The 18,719-nt window shown below is 48.1% G+C and overlaps 1 protein-coding gene across 1 annotated transcript; it reads right to left on the bottom strand.

Annotated features, from left to right (window-relative positions):
• Positions 1-7,753: 7,753 nt before the first annotated feature.
• On the bottom strand, positions 7,754-11,095 carry COPS7A (COP9 signalosome subunit 7A). The gene is made up of 7 exons (XM_027885264.1): positions 10,897-11,095; positions 10,742-10,817; positions 10,111-10,199; positions 9,833-10,035; positions 9,234-9,339; positions 8,725-8,876; positions 7,754-8,580 (listed from the first exon to the last, which is right to left on the bottom strand). The coding sequence occupies exons 1-7, from the start codon at positions 11,056-11,058 to the stop codon at positions 8,541-8,543; spliced, it is 828 nt and encodes a 275-aa protein (XP_027741065.1). The 5' UTR covers positions 11,059-11,095; the 3' UTR covers positions 7,754-8,540.
• Positions 11,096-18,719: the final 7,624 nt, after the last annotated feature.

The raw sequence follows: 18,719 nt of genomic DNA on the forward strand, positions 1-18,719 counted from the left end.
CATGCTTTAAGGAGACAGAGGGAGGGAGAAGTGGGTAGAATGAGGTGGAGAGAGGCTGAAAACACTGGTAGAAAGATGGATACCATGACCTTGGATAAGAATGCATTAGCTACACGCGAATAAAACAGAAACTTAGGAGGTTTTGTTTGTTGATATTAAATTTTCCATAATTGAAAATTGATTATGAAAATAAAACCAATTAGAGCTAGTGAGATCTTTGTCCTTAAAGGTTTTTGTTAGTAGCCCTGAAGGTCTGTGCATCTTTCACTGTACTTTTTATAGCATTGTAAAATACTGGGAGAATTGTAGAACACTGGGGAAAAAGAAGTCTGGGAAAGTTAACCTGGTGCCAATATTTGTAAACAAAAATTTAAATTATATCCACAGCTGTAAACCAGGTAAACTGACTTTAAGTCAAGATAAGAGATGGAAAATGCATTAAATTTAAAACCAAAAATATGTGCCTCAGTGCTTATAATTTTTTTGATCTCACTTTTGTCAGAATTGCTCCTGTCCAACAACTGTGATAATTTCTGATGAAATCATGGGTTGGTTGGGTTAACAAAGGCACTGCAGCAACACAAAGTTAAAGGTTACACCAGCACGAGGCATCTTGTCTAGACATGTAAGACTATGCTCTGATGTAAAATAAATTAGTAGTTATTGAAACAACAAAAGGGCCAATATTATAAATTTTAGTTCACTGATAGATTTCAAGTAATGAGGGGGAAAAGAGACTGTACAATATGAAATTATTTCCGGTAGGATGTTTTTCTGAAAGTAATGCTCATTAGTAACTTGATTAATGATCTGAAAGAAGATATAAAACCAGTGCTGCTGAAGCTTTTAGAGGACCCAAAGAACAGTGAAAGTGATAAATGATGGAAAAGGATGCGATGTGCAGAACAGTCGGTAACTATTGGTGTGGTGTTTATTTATAAACAGTAAGTATTTTTGGCTGCACTGAATGCAGAAAAGCCATTCACCCAGGGACATAAATGTAGTCTGTGCCCTTTCAAGATGGAAGACCGTGTTCTGGAAACACTGGAGGGACTCCAAAAGGAGTTAGGGGATTCAGAGATGACTGAGGAAATGAATGGTTCTTGCATAATTCTTCATCTGTGGGGTTGGGTTACACTTGTGTGCATTAGCCTGTGTTCACCAAGAAGGGAGGTAACATTTCTCCCCTATGCCACAGTACTGAACCCACTGTGTGAAATCTGGGTGTTGGACTCTGAAAAGGACACCAAAGAAGACTCAAGAAACAAGGATGACTCAAGGCCTGGAAACACTACAGGATAACATGAACTCCAGAGTCCTGTGTCTGAGTTCATTCCACTGGAGCACGGACTGGCATTTCCTATATGGGAATGAAGCTTCTGACAGTAGAGGGCTCTTCAACCTAGCAGAAAACCTGCAGCCACCTCACGATGGAACTGGGACTAAGAGGCATACCTTCATGTGAGAACATTAGAGCACACCTCAGTTTTCCAGCTCTGGCCACTCCAAACCCTCATAGGGTGTCTTGAAGAGAAGCTGGAGAGTGGGCTCAGGAACAGGGTGAGGTAGTTCCAGGGTGAGCCAGTCAAGAAGCCAAACGATGTGAATATACCTGTCCCTTTGGGCTACAAAAATATATGAATAAGAGAGGAAAGCAGGCTGGCACAGGGCTAGGCCGCAGTGAAAGGTGGGAAGGGGAAGAAGAGACCTTGTGACTTGACAGGGACTTCAAAGCAGGTGGGACCACAGAGTGAGCTGCGGGGAACAGAACTCTCTGGGGGCACAGTGGTTTGGAAACAAATATGCACTTCCATGGGGACAGAGTGCAAAATCCCACAGGCACTGGCTTCAGTGCTGGAGAACAAAAGGATTTAAAATAGACCTCACTACAGGGTCTAAGTTAAAATTGGCTTGTTTGACTTGCAACATTTTTCTACTTTCCAAAACACCCTAAAAAAAAAGACTTGATTTTATTTTTCAGCCCTGTCTTAAATATAACCTTTTTTTCTTCCTCCTGGGAATTTTCTTTTTTTTAAAGACAACACTTCAAAAAACGTTCCCATGGGGAAACTCCACTTAGGTTGTTATTACTTCCACAGGTTTTTAAATCCTGAGGGCACTTAATATAAACAGGGTGGGGGAAAAAGGCGATAAAAGGAAGAGGAATAAATAGAATACCTATCTCCAACTGCTGGTGCAGTAATGTTCAGAGGTAGACTGGAAGCCTCACAATATCCATCCCTTACTGATGAGAGAAAAAGAGAACAAAGGTTGCAAAAAATAAATACAGGAGTAAATAAATAAAACCCAGATACATTACCAAATTGGATGAGGGTATCACACAGGAGGATGTAGGTGGCCTTGATGGTATCAGTAGCAGCAAAAAGACTAAAGCTTGCAGCACAAAGTGAAAGGGAAAAGGGAGCATAGGACCTAAAATCAAGATTTCCTTAGCTATAAACTGGAGCTTCTTCAATTATAACCAGCAGAAAATAAGAATTACTCTGGATCACCAGTGAATCATTTAATAACTGTAATCACCTGCTGAGGCACCGAGGAGAAGACAGGCAATTTGGGAGGCATTTCCAGTAGCTATAGGTATGTGTTACTATTCCCGTGCAAGATGCTGATCAAACTTCACCTGTGGAAGAGAACTGTGCTCATTTCTAGCCAAGAAAGCCTAATTTGAAGAGCAAGTAAGAGCACTTTTGCACTCTATTTGAAGAGCGAGTAAGAGAGTATGGAGAGCTCGGAGTATATATGAGGGGGCTGATTTGGTTAGTTAAGCAAAGTGAAGTCTGTCCTCAAGGGATGTAAACACCAGGAGGAAGTACAGCTTCAGCCAGAGCTGTGCTGGCACAGGCACAAGAGAATATAAACTAGCTGTGAATTCATTTAAGCTGGAAAGTAGGGACAGTAAAATTAGCCAGTTTGGGGTTGGCACTTGAGAAGCTTTCACAAAGGATCATGAGACCGTATTGGTAAGGCATCACACTCGGTCACCAGGGGCATCCTTCTTGCTTTTGCTCCCATCAAAGAGATCATCTTCCCGCACCCCAAAACCAGTGCTAAACACTTCAGAGGCAGACGCAAGAAAACCTGCAGGAGACGAGGCAAAACCTTCCCAGAGATATTTTCTTCTGATCCGAAGGGGCCAGGGCTTCACTTGTGCCTCAGATCAGGAGGGTGCAGGATTGCTTTTAACATATGCACATGTGCCACAGGAATTCTGAACACTATTTTACTGTATAAGGGTCATGGCTTTCTAATGCTACTGACATTTTGCCGTCATCTATTGAATCCATCGCAATATGAATATAATTGCACAAAGAATTTTTGCAAATGAACTCCTTTCCTTGGCAGTGGCAAAGCCTGCCACCAGCAGAGAAGGCAGACAAAAGTCCAGCCTAGTTTCACACTGCACCATCAGGGATGCTCCTGGAAAACTGCAGCAGCCAAAAGAGAAACACCCAAAAGGTGGGTGCATGAGGAACCAGTAGAGAAAGCAGGTGGGTTTTTGTATTTCAGCTAAGCAGTGACTAGGAATAGGAAAAGGGATGAGGAAAGAAGAGCCCTGCAGGGGGAAACACAGACAGACACCCATAGAGAGGATGGCAAAAAGGGAAAGAGGTCACAGAAGGAAAATGAGTAGCTGTTCCAGGGCATAAAAAGGAGATAAGAAGGATGTCAGAGATCTGAGAGATGCATTTGCAGCAGCTGACATGGACTGTGAGATTTTTCCTGACTACTCTACATTGCTCTTTGTCAGTCTTGCATAGCCAGGGCCTCATCCCAGGAAGGATGGTCCAGCCATGGCTAGCAGCAGGCACAGCCCTCGGTGGTTGCTCTTGTCAGGGAGCCTTCATGCAAAGGTACAGACCAGCAGGAAGCAGACTGGGACACTCATCCATTTGTGTCAGTTCATCCAGCAGACCAGACAGCCAGGCACCCAAAAAAGCCTTCACAGGAGCAGTGAGCCAATGCCTTGCTGGGGCAGAGGCAAGGCATCCCTGCAGGAAGCTCCAGGGGACCACGCTGCTGCATGATCATCCTGCAGACCGGTGAATGCAGGCTGGCTGGCATCGCTGTGACCGCTGCAGAATGCCCGTGGGATACCACAGCACCACACCCCAGCTGGCACTGGGAGCTCACAGGAGGATGGAGGCAGCAGGCAGGGCTGCCATCCTCCCTGGTCACCTCAGACAGGCTGTCACAAGATGTGCCCCACAGCCAGTGTTGCCTGGCACAAAGGAGACTTGGCAATGTTTGACAGATATTTCAATGCACACCAGCCCATCCATTCATCCCAAACCATCGCATCACAGGTGCCAGTTGGAGAACAGAGGCAAGGGCAGCATCAGCAACCCCTTTGAGCCAAGGGCCATTAAGCACAAAGGCCACCTCTACCTCTTAATGTACCTCAGCACAGAGCAGTGGAGGTTGGGGAGAACCTCAGATGAATCCTGCAGGGTGCTTGCCCTGCTGCCAGGCTTCTCCCTTCTCACCAGGTACAGACAGGCACTGCAGCAGACTCCAAGATGCCGGCGGCACAGTGCCTGACACCTCCACCGCTCTCAAGGGGAGCAGCAAGCTCCCCAGAAGAAATTGTGCCCCAGGAGTGCAACAAGAATTGCCATCATTAGCCTCAATTCTTAATAAGAATACATGGGCAGCTGGAGGTGGCTGGCAAAAGTCAGACTTCAGTGACAGAGCCATTCAGGTCCTGTCCTACCTCCTTCCTTTTCTGAACTCAGAAGTGCAAACCCCACGTATGATACCCAAAGGGGGCTGCAATGAACCACTGCACAAGAGTTGTTACACTTTCTGTACTAGGGCTGGCAGATCTCCTGTCCTCATGCTGGGATGGACATTTCTCCATACCTTGTCTTCTACAATCCCCTAAACCTAATTTCTTTGCAGGGCATAGGGTGTCATGTATCCAGGTATTTCTGGTTTGCTCTATTCAGAGTCTGTTTTCTCAGTCTTTTCTCTGCAAAAAAAAAATGGGTTAAAACACGAAGTCATTTCAAAATGAAAATTTACAATAATGCTCAGTACTTATTCTTGCCATCTTCAAAGTGTTTTTAAAAATGTTAACTAATTAATTAATCTTCACATCCTCTCTGACTGAAATTCAAAGTCACAGCTGAAGTGAGCAGGAAAATAAAAAGTGTGGTTTTCAGGTGGAGGGCGAAGGCAAGCCTATACTCCTGCCCTCTGTTTGCCATCTGGCAAGGCAATTTGCAGCAATACTTTCATTCTGCACTGCAACCCTCTCATTTATTTTTCAGTTCTACCAAGGGTCTGAAGTAATTTTATGTGCTACCTTCAGCTTCCCTTTCCTTAATGGAGGTCTTAAAAGGTGCTGCCTTTGAAAAGTAAACAAAATGGAAGACTCAGAGACCTCTGCAGATGCTCCTTGATTAGATGTATTTATTCTCAAACTCTCTTGAAATCCATAACACAACCAGTCTCAAGAGGGACAAATAGGAAGCGGAGCAAGGCCTATGGCTGTGCTTGGCAAATGCTGCTACCAGAGTTGAGCTGACCCTTGGAGATGGGGGCAAACCAAATGCCAAGTTATGGCAGGACAGAGGCAGACTCGCGCTGACTGGGATGGAGCTGTGAGGATCTGAGTCTGGGGCTTCAGCACAGCCTGGGGCTGGTGTGGTGAGCCCCGCAGGACTCCACGTTGGTCCACATTCTGGCTGCTGCCACCTGTGTGCGGGGGTTTTGTGCTCACCAGCCAGTTCGATGCCAGTGTGTGAACAGAGCTCAGGGGCTGCTCTGCCTGGCCTTGCGCCGCGCATGCCGCTCACACAGGCATTATCACATGCAACCCGTGTGGAACTCTCAGCGCTGGCTTCCAACTCCACTCCCGGGATCTGTGGCCTGGATTTAAACTGTGGATTCAGGGCATTTGAACAGACCCTTTGTGCCCAATAGCCACAGCGCGGTTAAAGAGAGCAAAGCCCAGCAGATCAGAGAGGAGCTGAAACACTCGGGACAAAGAGCTGTGACAGCTGCTCTTCCTAAGCAGCAGCGGGATTCTTGTGGGACACAAATATCCTGCTCCGTTATTGGTAACTTCAGCTCTCCCTGGAGGTGACACTGCTCCAGCCCAGCTCCCGCTGGACCTCAGCCAGTGGCTGTTAGGACACATGCTTTGTCTGGCTGCTCAGCTCCCTCCTGAGCCAGTTCTCCTCACTCTTTCACATCACACCCCAACGGCTTTGCAAGCAGCAAATCTTTCAAAGAGCGTGAGGTGCCAGACATTTGGCAGGTGCTTGACAGGTATCACCTGTTGGCACCTTGGTCCCAGACTAGCCCTTCCCAGGGAGCAGGAAAATCCAACAAGCACAGACTGTTACTGCTTCTTGCAGACGTTTGCAGACACAGCAAGTACAGTGCCTTTCCTCACTGAGAGAGACAGATGAAGGTGATGTGACAGAGAGGGAGGAAGGCTCAAGGGGATTTAAACAAAAGCTGGAAGCGTTGTCACAACCCCTCCTTACAAGTTACGGAAAATAGGATTCGTCAGGTGGACTCCCTATTGCTGCAAATTCATCAGATCTCTCTAGGTGGGTTGAGACAAGCCTGGCCCAGCTATCCCCCCACATACTCCTGCAACCAGATTTGTCTCCCATCTCGACAATTTCTCACCAAACCTCTCCTACCTGGTACTTCTATGCCAGGCGACTACAGCAACAGAGCTTGACACCTTGGGCCACAGAACAGGGTAAAGCTGTGGGGCTGCCCAAGGCCTTGGGAGACCTCAGCCAGTGACAGCAATCACCTTGAACAGCCCGGCATATCCCCGTCCCGGGCACTGCCAGCTGGTATGCTGAGCCCTGTGATCACGCACAGAGGGACAAAGCTGCTTGGAAGTTCTAGGAGTTCATAGGTTCGGATGACGGGGCTTTCCCACTGACAGGTAGTGCTGTATTACAGCAGTCTGGAATTGGCAAAGCAATATTGCACAAACCAGCATTTTGTGGCGTTGGAGAACGGAGATGGCACCTTGCTACCACCGAAACAGGCATGGTCTCACTCCCCTCCCCACCCCCTTAACATGACCTGCTCACACCCACACTGCCTCGGCTCCAATTCCCACGTGTCTGCACAGGGAACCGGCCCAGGATAAAACCCACCCCCAGGCCAGCGAACCAAAAGAGTCCCCATACAGACAAAAATCACAGTTTTCCCTCATTGGATTATTTTTTTCCCATGGTTTGCTCACACACAGAAACCCAGGTTCAGGGAATCAAATTTTAGCCTTGGCACAAGATGCAGAACCAAGCGGGGGTGGGAGTCATGGTGTCAATTTACATTTCCATCAGCCTACACGTCTTCCTGGAGCAGCAGTGCAACACTGACATCCGTCTGACTCGGCTCCAAGCCAGCCTCGAGGAGGCATCCTTGGGAGAATCTGATTTTTTTTTTTTTCCTGGGCATCTCACAGGCGGCAATTTCACTAATTTGGTTTTTTTTCAACCAAACTCTAATACGAACCAAGAATGGCTTGTGCAGCATCTGTACTATGAGAACTCAAACACGTGGGCTTTGACTCCATTACCTTTACCTGTCAGACAATTCCCCACATCCCTTTCTGTTCCATCCAGGACCAGGGGGCACACAGTGCTGACACAAATATGAATTCACTTTTCCCTCAGTCTCTGCACCTTCCTATGAGACTACCTGAAAATCACCTCTTTTGAACAGTACAGATGCAGATCAACCACACAAAGAAACTCTGTAAATAAGATTTATGATTAATTCCTGCTTTATGGACTCTCATCCCAATAGAGCTACTATGGCACTACGCTTTGGAAAGGGAAGTGAGTATTTTGAGGATTTTCTACCATGAAATGGGACAGAGGCTCTCAATATCATGCCTTACTTTGGAACCTCCACAATCAGTATACGGGGCCAAGAGATGCCACCACAGGAGCACAAGTTTGTATAGATATGTCCATAGAACTATTATTTTATTGTTTTATATATATTTATAATATATTTATATTTTTTTAAAAGAATCCCTTCAAAAACTACCCTCCCACCTAGCAAAACAAAGATTAAACAATCAAAGATGGCAGCTGCATCCTGGAGCAAATTATCCCAGGGGTCTCATAGAGCCAAGATGGTTGCTGAGCACCAGCACCCTTTCTCCAAGTTTCTGTGATGCCCTCTGGGGTGCCAAGGTGACTGACACACCCTTATGGCTCTTGAAATTGACCTGTCAAAAGACAGGGAGAGAGAAAGAGAGAAACACATGGCCCTGGCGATGGGGGCTTGAGAGGTCGGGGAAACGGCAACGCGTAAACTGGAAGCTCAGAGTGTGAAATGCTGTCATGAAAAGGAGGGAGACAGTGCCTGGAAAGTGGGTAAAGCAGATAGGAAAGAGAACAAACATGCAGGAGAGTTAGCTGGCAAGATGGATCTCGGAGAAGAGCTCAAAAGCATCACACTTGGGACCCTTGCTACCCCTCCATCCCCCAAATCTCTTCCTCTCACCCTCCCGGTTGTGAAGGGAGATCCAACTAGTTTGATTTAGACCAAATCTTCGCACTGCCCCGGAGCCTGTGGAGATGGGACAAAAAAAAAAGAAAGAAAATCAGAGTGGACACTCAGGCTCCTATCTCAGTTCCTTTCTGTGTGCACACAGAGAAGCACAGCTGATGTTCACATACACACACGCTCTGTCCGTTTGCCTGCACTCCTCACCCTTTGGCTTTGGAAGTTTTCTTGCTCGCCTGGCGCTGGTTGGTGCCAGGGGCTGGCTCCCTGAGCTCCGTTAGGTGCTGTTCTGGGTCTTGAGATGTGGCTGCTGCAGCAGCTGCTGTTGTCACTTTAATAGTCTTCTTCAGGTTTGCCACCTGCAGTAGCAGCAAAGCAAGAAACAAGGGATTTCACAAGGTTTTTAGTTTGGTTTGGCTATTTTTTTAATTAATTTTTTTAGTTTTACTTTGGTGTTTTTTTGTTTTTAAAGGAAGCCCTGGAACTAAGAGCTGCAAGATCATGTCAACTAAAAGAGCCAACAGCTGTCCAGGCCCCTGCACTGCAGAGGAGTGTTAAGCTGATTCAGGGCTCTTCTTCAGGCACAAGACCCTGGGAGGTCTGGCCTAGGGAAAAGGCAATGCCTTACTTCAGTAAGGACTGTAGCAACCACAGGGTACTGGTTCTAGTAATTTTAAAGTGAGGGACACTGACTGCTCCCTCCTGTGCCCACTCACCTCACTCTCTATCTGCTGCTTCAGGGCCAGCTGCTGCTCTTTGTGCTGGTTGGCCCGGCTGACCTGTTCCTCGATGCCTGACAGGACAACCTCGCAGCCCTGGCACCTGGAGGGGAGATCCAAAACTGAACAGGCCAGGGAATTGGCACAGCATAGAAAGAAATGTGAAAGACAGCAGATTTCAACTCTAGAGGCCAAAAACACTGGAAGGCAGCAGCTACACCAGGCAGGGAAGAGAAAGGAGCAAGATTCTGATGTAACAACACAGGGAATTACGTTATTACCCGGGAGTTGTGACAGATAACAAAGCGACGCTGGGTTAGGAACTAACTACAGATAAACACTCGGGAAGCCTCCTGCCAGAAGCCAGGACTGTGCAAAGGCTGATGTAGCTTCATCACCCCTCCCAGCCAGCCACAAACAGGGGAATTTGGAAAATTATTTTTGGAAATTACTTTCCGTTGGAGTACAGGAAAGGGCATCAAGTAGACCACCTCCCAACATCATCCACCCCCAGCGACACACAAGAGGTTCCAGGGAAGCCACTGGCCACTCCTGCAACCTTTTTTGGGTGTTAGCATTGGGGGCTTCCTCCTCACCACTCCTGCAATGTGCGGGTGATGGTGCTTAGCTCCTCCCTCCGGATGTCCCTCCCAATGCTGTAATCCACCTCCAGGCGCTGGTTCCGCTGATCCAAGCTCCCTCGCAGCACATCTGCATAAACTGCCTCAATCACCAGGTCCTCCAGCTGCCGGACGTTCTTCAGCTGTAACTGCTCCAGCAGCACTGAGTAGGGGATGCACTGTGGAAAGATGATGGTAACTAGCACAAGGCAATCCCAGTGCGGGGAGAACCGGGGGAAAAACAGGGCCGTTACCTTGATCTTGGCAGCCAGAGTGACGACTGACAGGTGCCTCAGTTTGTTCTTCTGAGCCTCTGTCAAGGGAGGGAGGTTTGCTGCTTCAGCTGTTGTCAGGGAAGAGAACAGGATATTAGAATTTATGTCTCATTATCCATTTCCCAGCTTTGCACAGAAGCATCTGTACCACACCCATCTCTTATACTGCCTGCACACCAATCCCCCAAGTGATGCTTTGTCTCGCCAAGCCATCTCCATCAATCTTCAGCTCAAAAGACCTTTTCTGAGCAGCCTTTCCCCTCATCACCCTCAAGTCATTCTCTCTAGCTGTCCTATGCCTTATTTATGCAGGTCTGCACATCCCAGCGGATACCTAAGTCTTTCCCCTCGTCCCTCAAAAACGTCACCGTCAAGATGCTCTTCGGCAGATGGCAAATGGCAGCGTTAATTACTGTCAGATACCCAGCGGGTCTGGGGGCCCAAACCACAACCAGGCGTGTCTCGGGTCGGTGGCACGGCCCTGGCGGGTTGTTTGGGTAAGGGGGGGCCCTGGTGGGGGCGGGCAGCGTTTCCCACCCTGCGGAATCCCCATCACCGGTCCGGGGGTCCGTAGCCCCCGCCCCGCGCCGTGCCCCGGGCCCAGCCTCACCCAGGTAGTCCGCGTAGGTGCCGTAGGCAAAGATGGTGAGCAGGCGGAACACGGGGGAGAACTCGCTGTCGGCCAGCTGCGGGGACACAGGGTCAGGCGGTCCCGCCGGGCCGCGGGCAGGGCCCGGCAGGGCCGCGGGGCCGGGCGGGTCTCACCTCGCGGACGGCGGGCATGTCCAGCAGCTCCCCGAACACGTAGATGCCCGGGGCCTCCAGCACCTGGTGGATCAGGCTGGCGAGCGCAGCGCCGCGGGCCGCCTTGGCCAGCAGGAGAAACTGCTCCTGGCTCTGCCCCGTCACTTTGCCTTCGGCCGCCATGGCGGGGCCCGGCCCGGCGCGGCCGCGCTCGCTCCCTGCAGGATCAGGATCAGGATCAGGATCAGCCCCGGTCTCGGTCCCGGCGCGGCCCGGGCGCTCCCGGCCGGCCCCGCGCCCCGCCCGTACCACCGCGACCGCTTCCGCGTCTGACGCGCACCCGCCTCCCATTGGCGGAACCGCCGGCTCGTCCCGCCCCCGCCGCTTCCCCATTGGCCGGACCGGGAGCTGCGCGGCGGATCGCGCCCGCCACTAGAGCGCCCCCTGTCAGCTGGGGTGCACACTGCCGGCGGCGGCTCGGTGCGTGTGCCGGCCCTTTCCGGGCACCCCGGACACCCCCGGGCACCCCGGACACCCCCGGGCAACCCGGACATCCCCGGGCAACCCGGACACTCCCGGACACCCCGGACACCCCCGGACACCCTGGCACGGCAGGGATCATGTCTCCAGGACATCCCAGGCCGCGGTCTGCCTGCGGCGCAGCCTACGCCTGTGGCAACGTGCTGGTCCCCAGCCCTCGCCGCGCTGGCCACAGGCACCAGCCAACCCGAATCGCCATTCAGCGCTTTTTTTTAATGCCTTACCCTGCTCGCTGCCAGCGCCTGCCCGATGTTCTCCTGTTTTTTTCATGACCCATCCTCTCTGAAAACTCCCCCAAGCCGCCCAGCCGTACTGAGATGTGTCCCTACAAGCCAGTCATGGATGCTTCATGAATATCCACATATTTATGGGTCTTTTCTGTCTAGTGAATATCTAATTTTCATCCGTACACCTATAAGTGTTCAAGGCGAGGTTGGATGGGGCTCTGAGCAGCCTGGTCCAGTGGAAGGTGACCCTGCCCCATGGCAGGGGGTCGGAATGAGATGTTCTTTAAGGTCTCTTCCAAGCCAAACAACTCTGTGATTCTATGATTTATGTTGAAATATCTGATGAGAAAACAGATGCACTACTATATGGCGTGGTATGTTTCACATCTCAGTGATATATTCTATAAGTACAACAGCAGAATTAAAAAAGGGGCATGAAATACCTTGTGTGTGCCCACACATAGCTCTCATTTTTGCTTTCAAACCATTAAGATCTCACTATTTTGGGCAGTGTTTTGGGGATATGTAAATGTAAAATATCTTATGTTGCAAAGCACCGTACTTATGTATTTAAGCTGTGCATTTCTTAAATCCCTGCATCCTCCTCTCCTCTACTGCATTAATTTTTCCAAAAAAATGGCTTTACTATCTGCTGAATCATTAACCATCGCACTTGTCAAGAAATGCATCCCTGATGCAGGCAGGGTATGGCCATAAAAAGATAGTTTAAACGTTCCACAAGGATAGAAACGTTTATGGTGCACCTTAAGTATCTCTTCGTGGGTGTGAGTTAGAGCAGTGCGGTCAGGAGGCATTGCCGAGGGCATGCTTCCTTGTGCCAGGTGAGAGAGAATAAAGACTGGAGGTCATTTGGGGGGGGGGGGGAACCTAAACAAACAAACCTTCATAACTCTTCTTATCTCATATAAAGCACATGGCAGGAAGAGGTGAGTTGTGAGGGTGACCTGGAGGAGCTCCAGGTCAGCATGCATTTCAATAAGCAATATTAAGCTGTTTGACCAAGAATTCCAGCCCAACACAAACTTCCCTGTGGCTGGCTCCTTTAGAAATCAGTGGTGATTTTCCATGAAAGCAAAAGAGGCAGCAAATTGATGGAAGCCAAACACACTCTATGGTTTTCGTATGTTTAAATCTTAGAGCTATCTGGGCAAGTTTGCACACCAGCACGGGATTGCCAGCAAGAGATTTGATCTTCAGCTGGATCAGTTTAGCACATATTAAAGGCAGTTGACTACGGCTTTGCCAGACTTCTATAAGTGTAACATCTTGAAATAAGTATAACATCTTGAAATATTCATCTGGGTAAAGTCTACGTTTGTTGAGGTTTTACTTGCCAGTATCAACAACTCTCTTCTCTTGCTTCTACTCTAGTTCTCACGCAGCTGCTGTGGCTGAGTTGTGGAGAAGGCTCCTTGGCGGTATGGTACTGCTCCAAACGCAATTTTAGAGATAGAAAATATAACCCATGGCTGCTTTAGGGAGTTGACCGGTTGTTTCCCAGGCTCATTTGAACAGCTATATGGGTTGTCCCTACCCCATCCCCTTCAGTCCTTGAGGCTTCTTCAGTGCTTGGTCTCCTCACTGAGGCTCCTGATAGAAGAAGGGAGTAGTGTGGACAGCTATGGTCAGTGTGGAAAACTGAACTTCTAATGTTAATGGTAATGCCATGAGGATTAGATAGACATCACTTAAAAGTAATTCTAGGCATAAGCAGCAAAACGGCTCCAAGTGCCTGGGCCAGGGAGGTGCATGTGCCGTGAGAGGGGAGGGTACCCAGATCCTCGGTACTGTTCTGGTAGGGCATGTTTTCATTTATGTGCTCTGATGATCTTAGCTTTGGGGTGTCACAGTCTCCTTTGCCTCAAAAATGTGGAGCTGAGCAAAGAAGCTTCTCTGATCAGCTTCCATTGGTACCTGCACATGGGCACAGTTCATCACCTCTCCTAGAAAAGCACCTCAAACGCAGCAGTTCAGGGTGTTCTCAGAAGCTGTACTACCCTGGGCCCTCACTGAACGAGGTGGTAAGGAGCATTTCCTACACTCAGCTCAGGTAAAACGTGACCGAGACACATTTTACCATACAGGCACTTCTTCAGGAAGACCGTGGTGGCCCAGGGAAGCAGGGAAAGGCTATCAGTCATTTTTCTCAGTGCCAGCAAAATTTGTGCTTTTCCATATATCAGGATTAAAGGAGGAGTGGGGCAGCTAGGGTTGGCTCAGAGCTGTGAAGGCAGGTTACAGGGTGATATTAACAAGAAGACTATATCTTCCCTAATTTTCCCTCTTTATTTCAGTATTTAGGTCTGATTCACCATAGCCTCATATCTGCCATATTCGCTTCCACCAGTGCAGAGTGCATTCAAATCAGGTTCAAATGTAACCCTGCTGATTTGTAGTGTTTTATTACTCTCTTCCCCACCCCCTTGCCAGCTCCTTCTATCTCAGTTTTATCTCTCTATTGATCTGTTTCTCTCACACTCTCTGACACGCTTGCTGCCTTTCATTATTAGCCAGATAAAGCCCGGCAGCCCAAGCATCCTTGCTACATGATGCTCTCTCTGTCTTCCTTCTCCACTTTGGCCCCTAGGTCCTATGTCCTGTGTGTTGGGCCCCCCCTTTTTTATCTGCTCCTTCTTTATCCTGCATCAAGACCAAAGACCAGGAAGCCCTTTGAATGACTCGCATTCTGTGGTCTCCAAATGACAAGGTCACCGCTTTCGTGAGTGCATAAATTACGGGTAACATCCCCATAAGTTAGCAAAGTCTACCTCATCCCTAGATTGGGGTGCCAGCTGTTGAAATTAAATTCCAGCCTCCTGGAGTCGGTAAATCCCATGCTCTCGCTTTGTTCACAAAGCAAACGCCTATCTTTTTGGTCACAGGGAAACTGTGAAATGTGATTTTCATGTAACCTAAAGAGCCGAAAGTAGGAGGCAAAGAGTGCAGATGAAAGCAAGCCTGTACAACATTTCATAAGTTGAAGATAAATCTTGTGACATGGAGACGTTCTGTGTTGTTATTTCTGAATGTTTGGGATTTCTGATCCTAGCTGCAACCACCCCCTAGCATCATCCCTCTCTTCTGATCTCACTCTGATCTTTCCGAAAAGAAACCTCCATTCCCTTTGTGCTGTTGATCCACCTTCTTTCCTATGCACTCACTGTCCCACTTTAAAGCCTGTAGAGCTGTACAGGCTCATTCTAGGTTGTTCTTCTCTTCAACACCACAGAATCCAAATAACTTGTCAAAACACTGGAGATATATTTTTTCACCAGTTCTTCTCCAAACATAGCAGAGTCACATCTCATGAGACCATTTTTCACAACTGTGTGTAACATGGGCTCCGAGACAAAAACACTGTAAGGACAAAGGAGGCTGGGGTGAATCTCTGGGATACCAACATGATCCAGAAGGCTTTTAACCCTTTAGCTTGCAGTGGGCTAATGCACACACGGTCATAAGACCTGTACCTAGCTACACCTAAAGTCAGCTCAGTGTCAGCTGCTTACAGAGAAGTTTAAAAAGAGTGTTACCGCATGGTAATTCTTCCTCCGATCTGTTCTCACAGCCCTCAGGATTTTGCATATCAGGAACTGGCTTCCAGACAGGCCTGCAGTTGAGATTCAAAGACTCCAGAAGAGAGAGGATCTTGCACTTCATTTGGTAGTTTGTTTCTGTGATTAATCACTCTCCAGTGACTGGCTCTTGTTATTCTTTGCCAGAATACCTGGTAGACTTTTCTCCAGGAAGGGAGTGATACTGCAAGCAAGTCATGTCTCATTCTGCTTTTTGATACATTAAACAGGTTGACCTCTTTAAATTACTGAGATCTCCAGTCTTCGGATCACCTTTGATTCAAAGTTATTTTTAAAATATGGAGCATGAAGCACTGTACAGTTTTCCAGCATGGGACTTATTCAGACACAGAGAGAAGATTAATCATCTCCTCACTCCTTGTCCTTACTTCTGTCTTTGCATGGCCAGGGATCACTTCAGATTCCCTCCTGCAGCCTGGACCACTGGCCTTGTGTTCAGTTTTATGCCTGTTATGATCCCTAAATCTTTTTCAGATGACTCTTTTCAGGACTGTAAGTTGTTATCTGTAGATATGGGCATTTTTTTTCCCTGTTCATGGCTGTGCAGTCTTATAAGAAGTTTTATGAGAATTATCACCTTACCGAGTGGGGCAGGTCATTCTGTGCTGGTCCTGTTCTCATTATTTTTAACACTCTAGCAATATTTGTGCCTTCAGTAAATTGTGCCAGAATGAACTGTGTCTGCTCACCAAGCACTGAATAAAATGGTGAGTCATACCTGACCCAGGACTCATTCCTGGGCATCCACGTAAGAAACACTGCCACTCAATGGTGGGCTTCCAGGGATGACCTCCTTTGTGTTTGCAGGGCGTTAAATGGAGTTAACCAGCTCACTTAACCTCCTGCTCCGTTAATGTTACATAATGCTGTTTATTCTCATCAGCATGCTTTGGGAAATTAACACTTCCAGAAGCCTGGATAGATCTAAGCCATCACCTTTTCCAAACAAACCTGTAGTCACATCAAAGACTGACAAGAACAAAACAAGTTAATGCAGAAAGATCGGTTTTCTTCCAAACCAGGCTGATTGGCATTAACTGGAGAATCTCATATCAGCTCTTTGTTGCTTTTGCCTAGAAACTTTCAGGTCTTGTGTTTGCTCTTTACAAATATTGGCAGGGCACAGCTCTCTTCCAGTCTTCTGGGATGTCTCTGATATTCCAGAGCTTATTAACCAGTTGTTTGGTGAGCAACAGGGCCAAGGAAACTGGGTTCTCTATGGACTTCTTTTCTTACATATTCTATACTTTCCACTACCATATCTTCATGTCTTGATGACGTCATTTCCACAGTCTGCCACATCTGCAAGTCCTTTCCCCAAAAGTCACTGGGCTCCTACCCCCTCCTTCCTCCCTCCCCACTCTATAGCATTATACATCTTTCCCAATATTTTCTGCTTAGTTCTTTTGGCCTGCTGGATGGACTGCTCTGATCTGTGAGGCTTTGCCCAGCAGCATGGCTATGGGCTCTGTTCCAGCACTGGTAGCATCTCCTTCCTCTGTCAGGCTGCTGGTTTTCATACAGTTTTTTGGAGCTTATTTACATTTTAAACTCTGGTTCTTCTGTCAAATCCATGGCGACTAACAGACGGACAGACAGAATTCTGCAGGTAGCAGGGCAACCACATGTCAAATCCATGGCGACTAACAGACAGACAGACAGAATTCTGCAGGTAGCAAGGCAACCACATGGGTCTCCCTTGCCTTAGGAAACAATGCTAAAAACAGCAGCAGTGACCTGCTTGGCCTCAGAAGTCTTGGGTGTAAATGATGATCTGTATGGGATGATTTGCAAGTGATTTTACCAAACAGAAATAACAGCCAGTAACACCTGATTTGTTCTCTCCCCTCAAATTCCCTGTAAGTTTACATTAGCTTTCCTTTGAAAAGGAAACCAAACAAGCCATTCCCTTTATATCATGCAAGAGTGATGTGCAAGTGACATCAGCCCTTGCACTTGCTGTTTCTGTCACCTAAGTGGCTTTTCTGACCATCCCCTACATCTTCCAGTGTTTTCTTTGTCCCTACAAAATCCTCCTCCTTGTTCTCTCTCATATGGCTGACTCCTTTTTCTGCTTTCTGTAATTTTACTCTTCAGGGGGATTTTCAGTGTTTGCGTCATTTGGATTTTCACCCTTTAACTGACCTTTCCCTGGTTGAAATTTCTCCTCTGTTTTGTGCTTCCCAATTATACTAAACACATTCGTCAGGATTTGAAAAGGTCAGAAAGAGCCTGTGTGCCTGATGTAGACCCTTCCAGAGCTTTCTACCCTCTTCTACTCCCAGGTGAGAAAGCAGGAAAAGAAGTGCGGAGAGCAAGACAAACTGAATGCCGACTTGTGTCACTCCACCATGCCGATTTCTTGGGGGGGGTTCTTGGGATTGGTGTGCGAGGGCTCACTGAGCAAGCTTTTCACAGATGATTTGTACAAGTCCCATGAGAGCCAGAGAAAAAAAGGCTGGAGAATGCAATAGAAGCCTGGATAATCTCTGACATAAACACCTCTGTACCTGAGGGGGATGAAAGCCAGGGCACTTGATGTGTCCATGGCTGTTGACACACAGTGGTCTCACACAAACCGCAGCAGCACCATCCTCCCATGCCTCGACCTCCCAGTGACTGTAAGCCTTAACAGAACCGCATCCCCATGCCAATATGTCCAAACACACACTGATACTACTCCCAAGCATGTGAAAAACCTGTTGGCTCTCCTAAACATGCTCACAAATACATGTGCAAGACTCGAACGTCCTGGCATGGGAAAGCTTGGAGCAGCCTGGTTCATTAGCACAGGAGCTCGCAGGCGGCCTGATGAAGAACAACAGACTCAGCCCCCTCAGTATCTGTCCAGAGTTGGCACGCCCTGTTCCGGGCATCCTGCCGTGCTCAGGTTTGGTACTGTGTGTCCATTTGTCACCTCCGTCCATTCCTGATGCAGTGGCAGGTTGCTTTACAGCTCAGTGCTGTCTCTACTGTTTTTTTTTTTTTTTTTTTTTTCCCAGGGTCAGCTACAGTCTTTCCTCGTCGCTTTATGATGAAAAGTTTGATTGTTTTTGAGGATCTGAGGAAATTACTTTTTTGCTTCCTCATATTTCAGACCCTGGAGTAGAAACTGTCTCTCTGTCATTGACTTTCTTCTCTCGCCCGTTGGCTGCTCAGCTGCTCCCTTCAGATTTGGTCTGTGCTTTCTGTTTGGTTCTTGATGGTGGAGGGAGATTTTCCTTGTGAAACACCCGGCCCCTCAAAGGCACATCAGCTTCTTTCTTTAATTTCACTGTCACATCCCTATCACTTCCAGACGCATCCCATCGATCCCCGGCATCGACGCCTGGGGACACGCTCAAAAGACCTGGGTGATCCCTCCACGGGTAAACCCACCTTGGACAGATCCCCTCCACCCCCATTGCTCCCACCGCACCCGTGTGTCCCATGGGCTCTGCCCGTGAGGCTCGACCGGACC

The sequence above is a fragment of the Empidonax traillii genome, unplaced genomic scaffold (assembly GCF_003031625.1).
Source record: "Empidonax traillii isolate 1590-97213 ecotype Southwest subspecies unplaced genomic scaffold, ASM303162v1 scaffold163:size1593379, whole genome shotgun sequence".
NCBI lineage: Eukaryota > Metazoa > Chordata > Aves > Passeriformes > Tyrannidae > Empidonax > Empidonax traillii.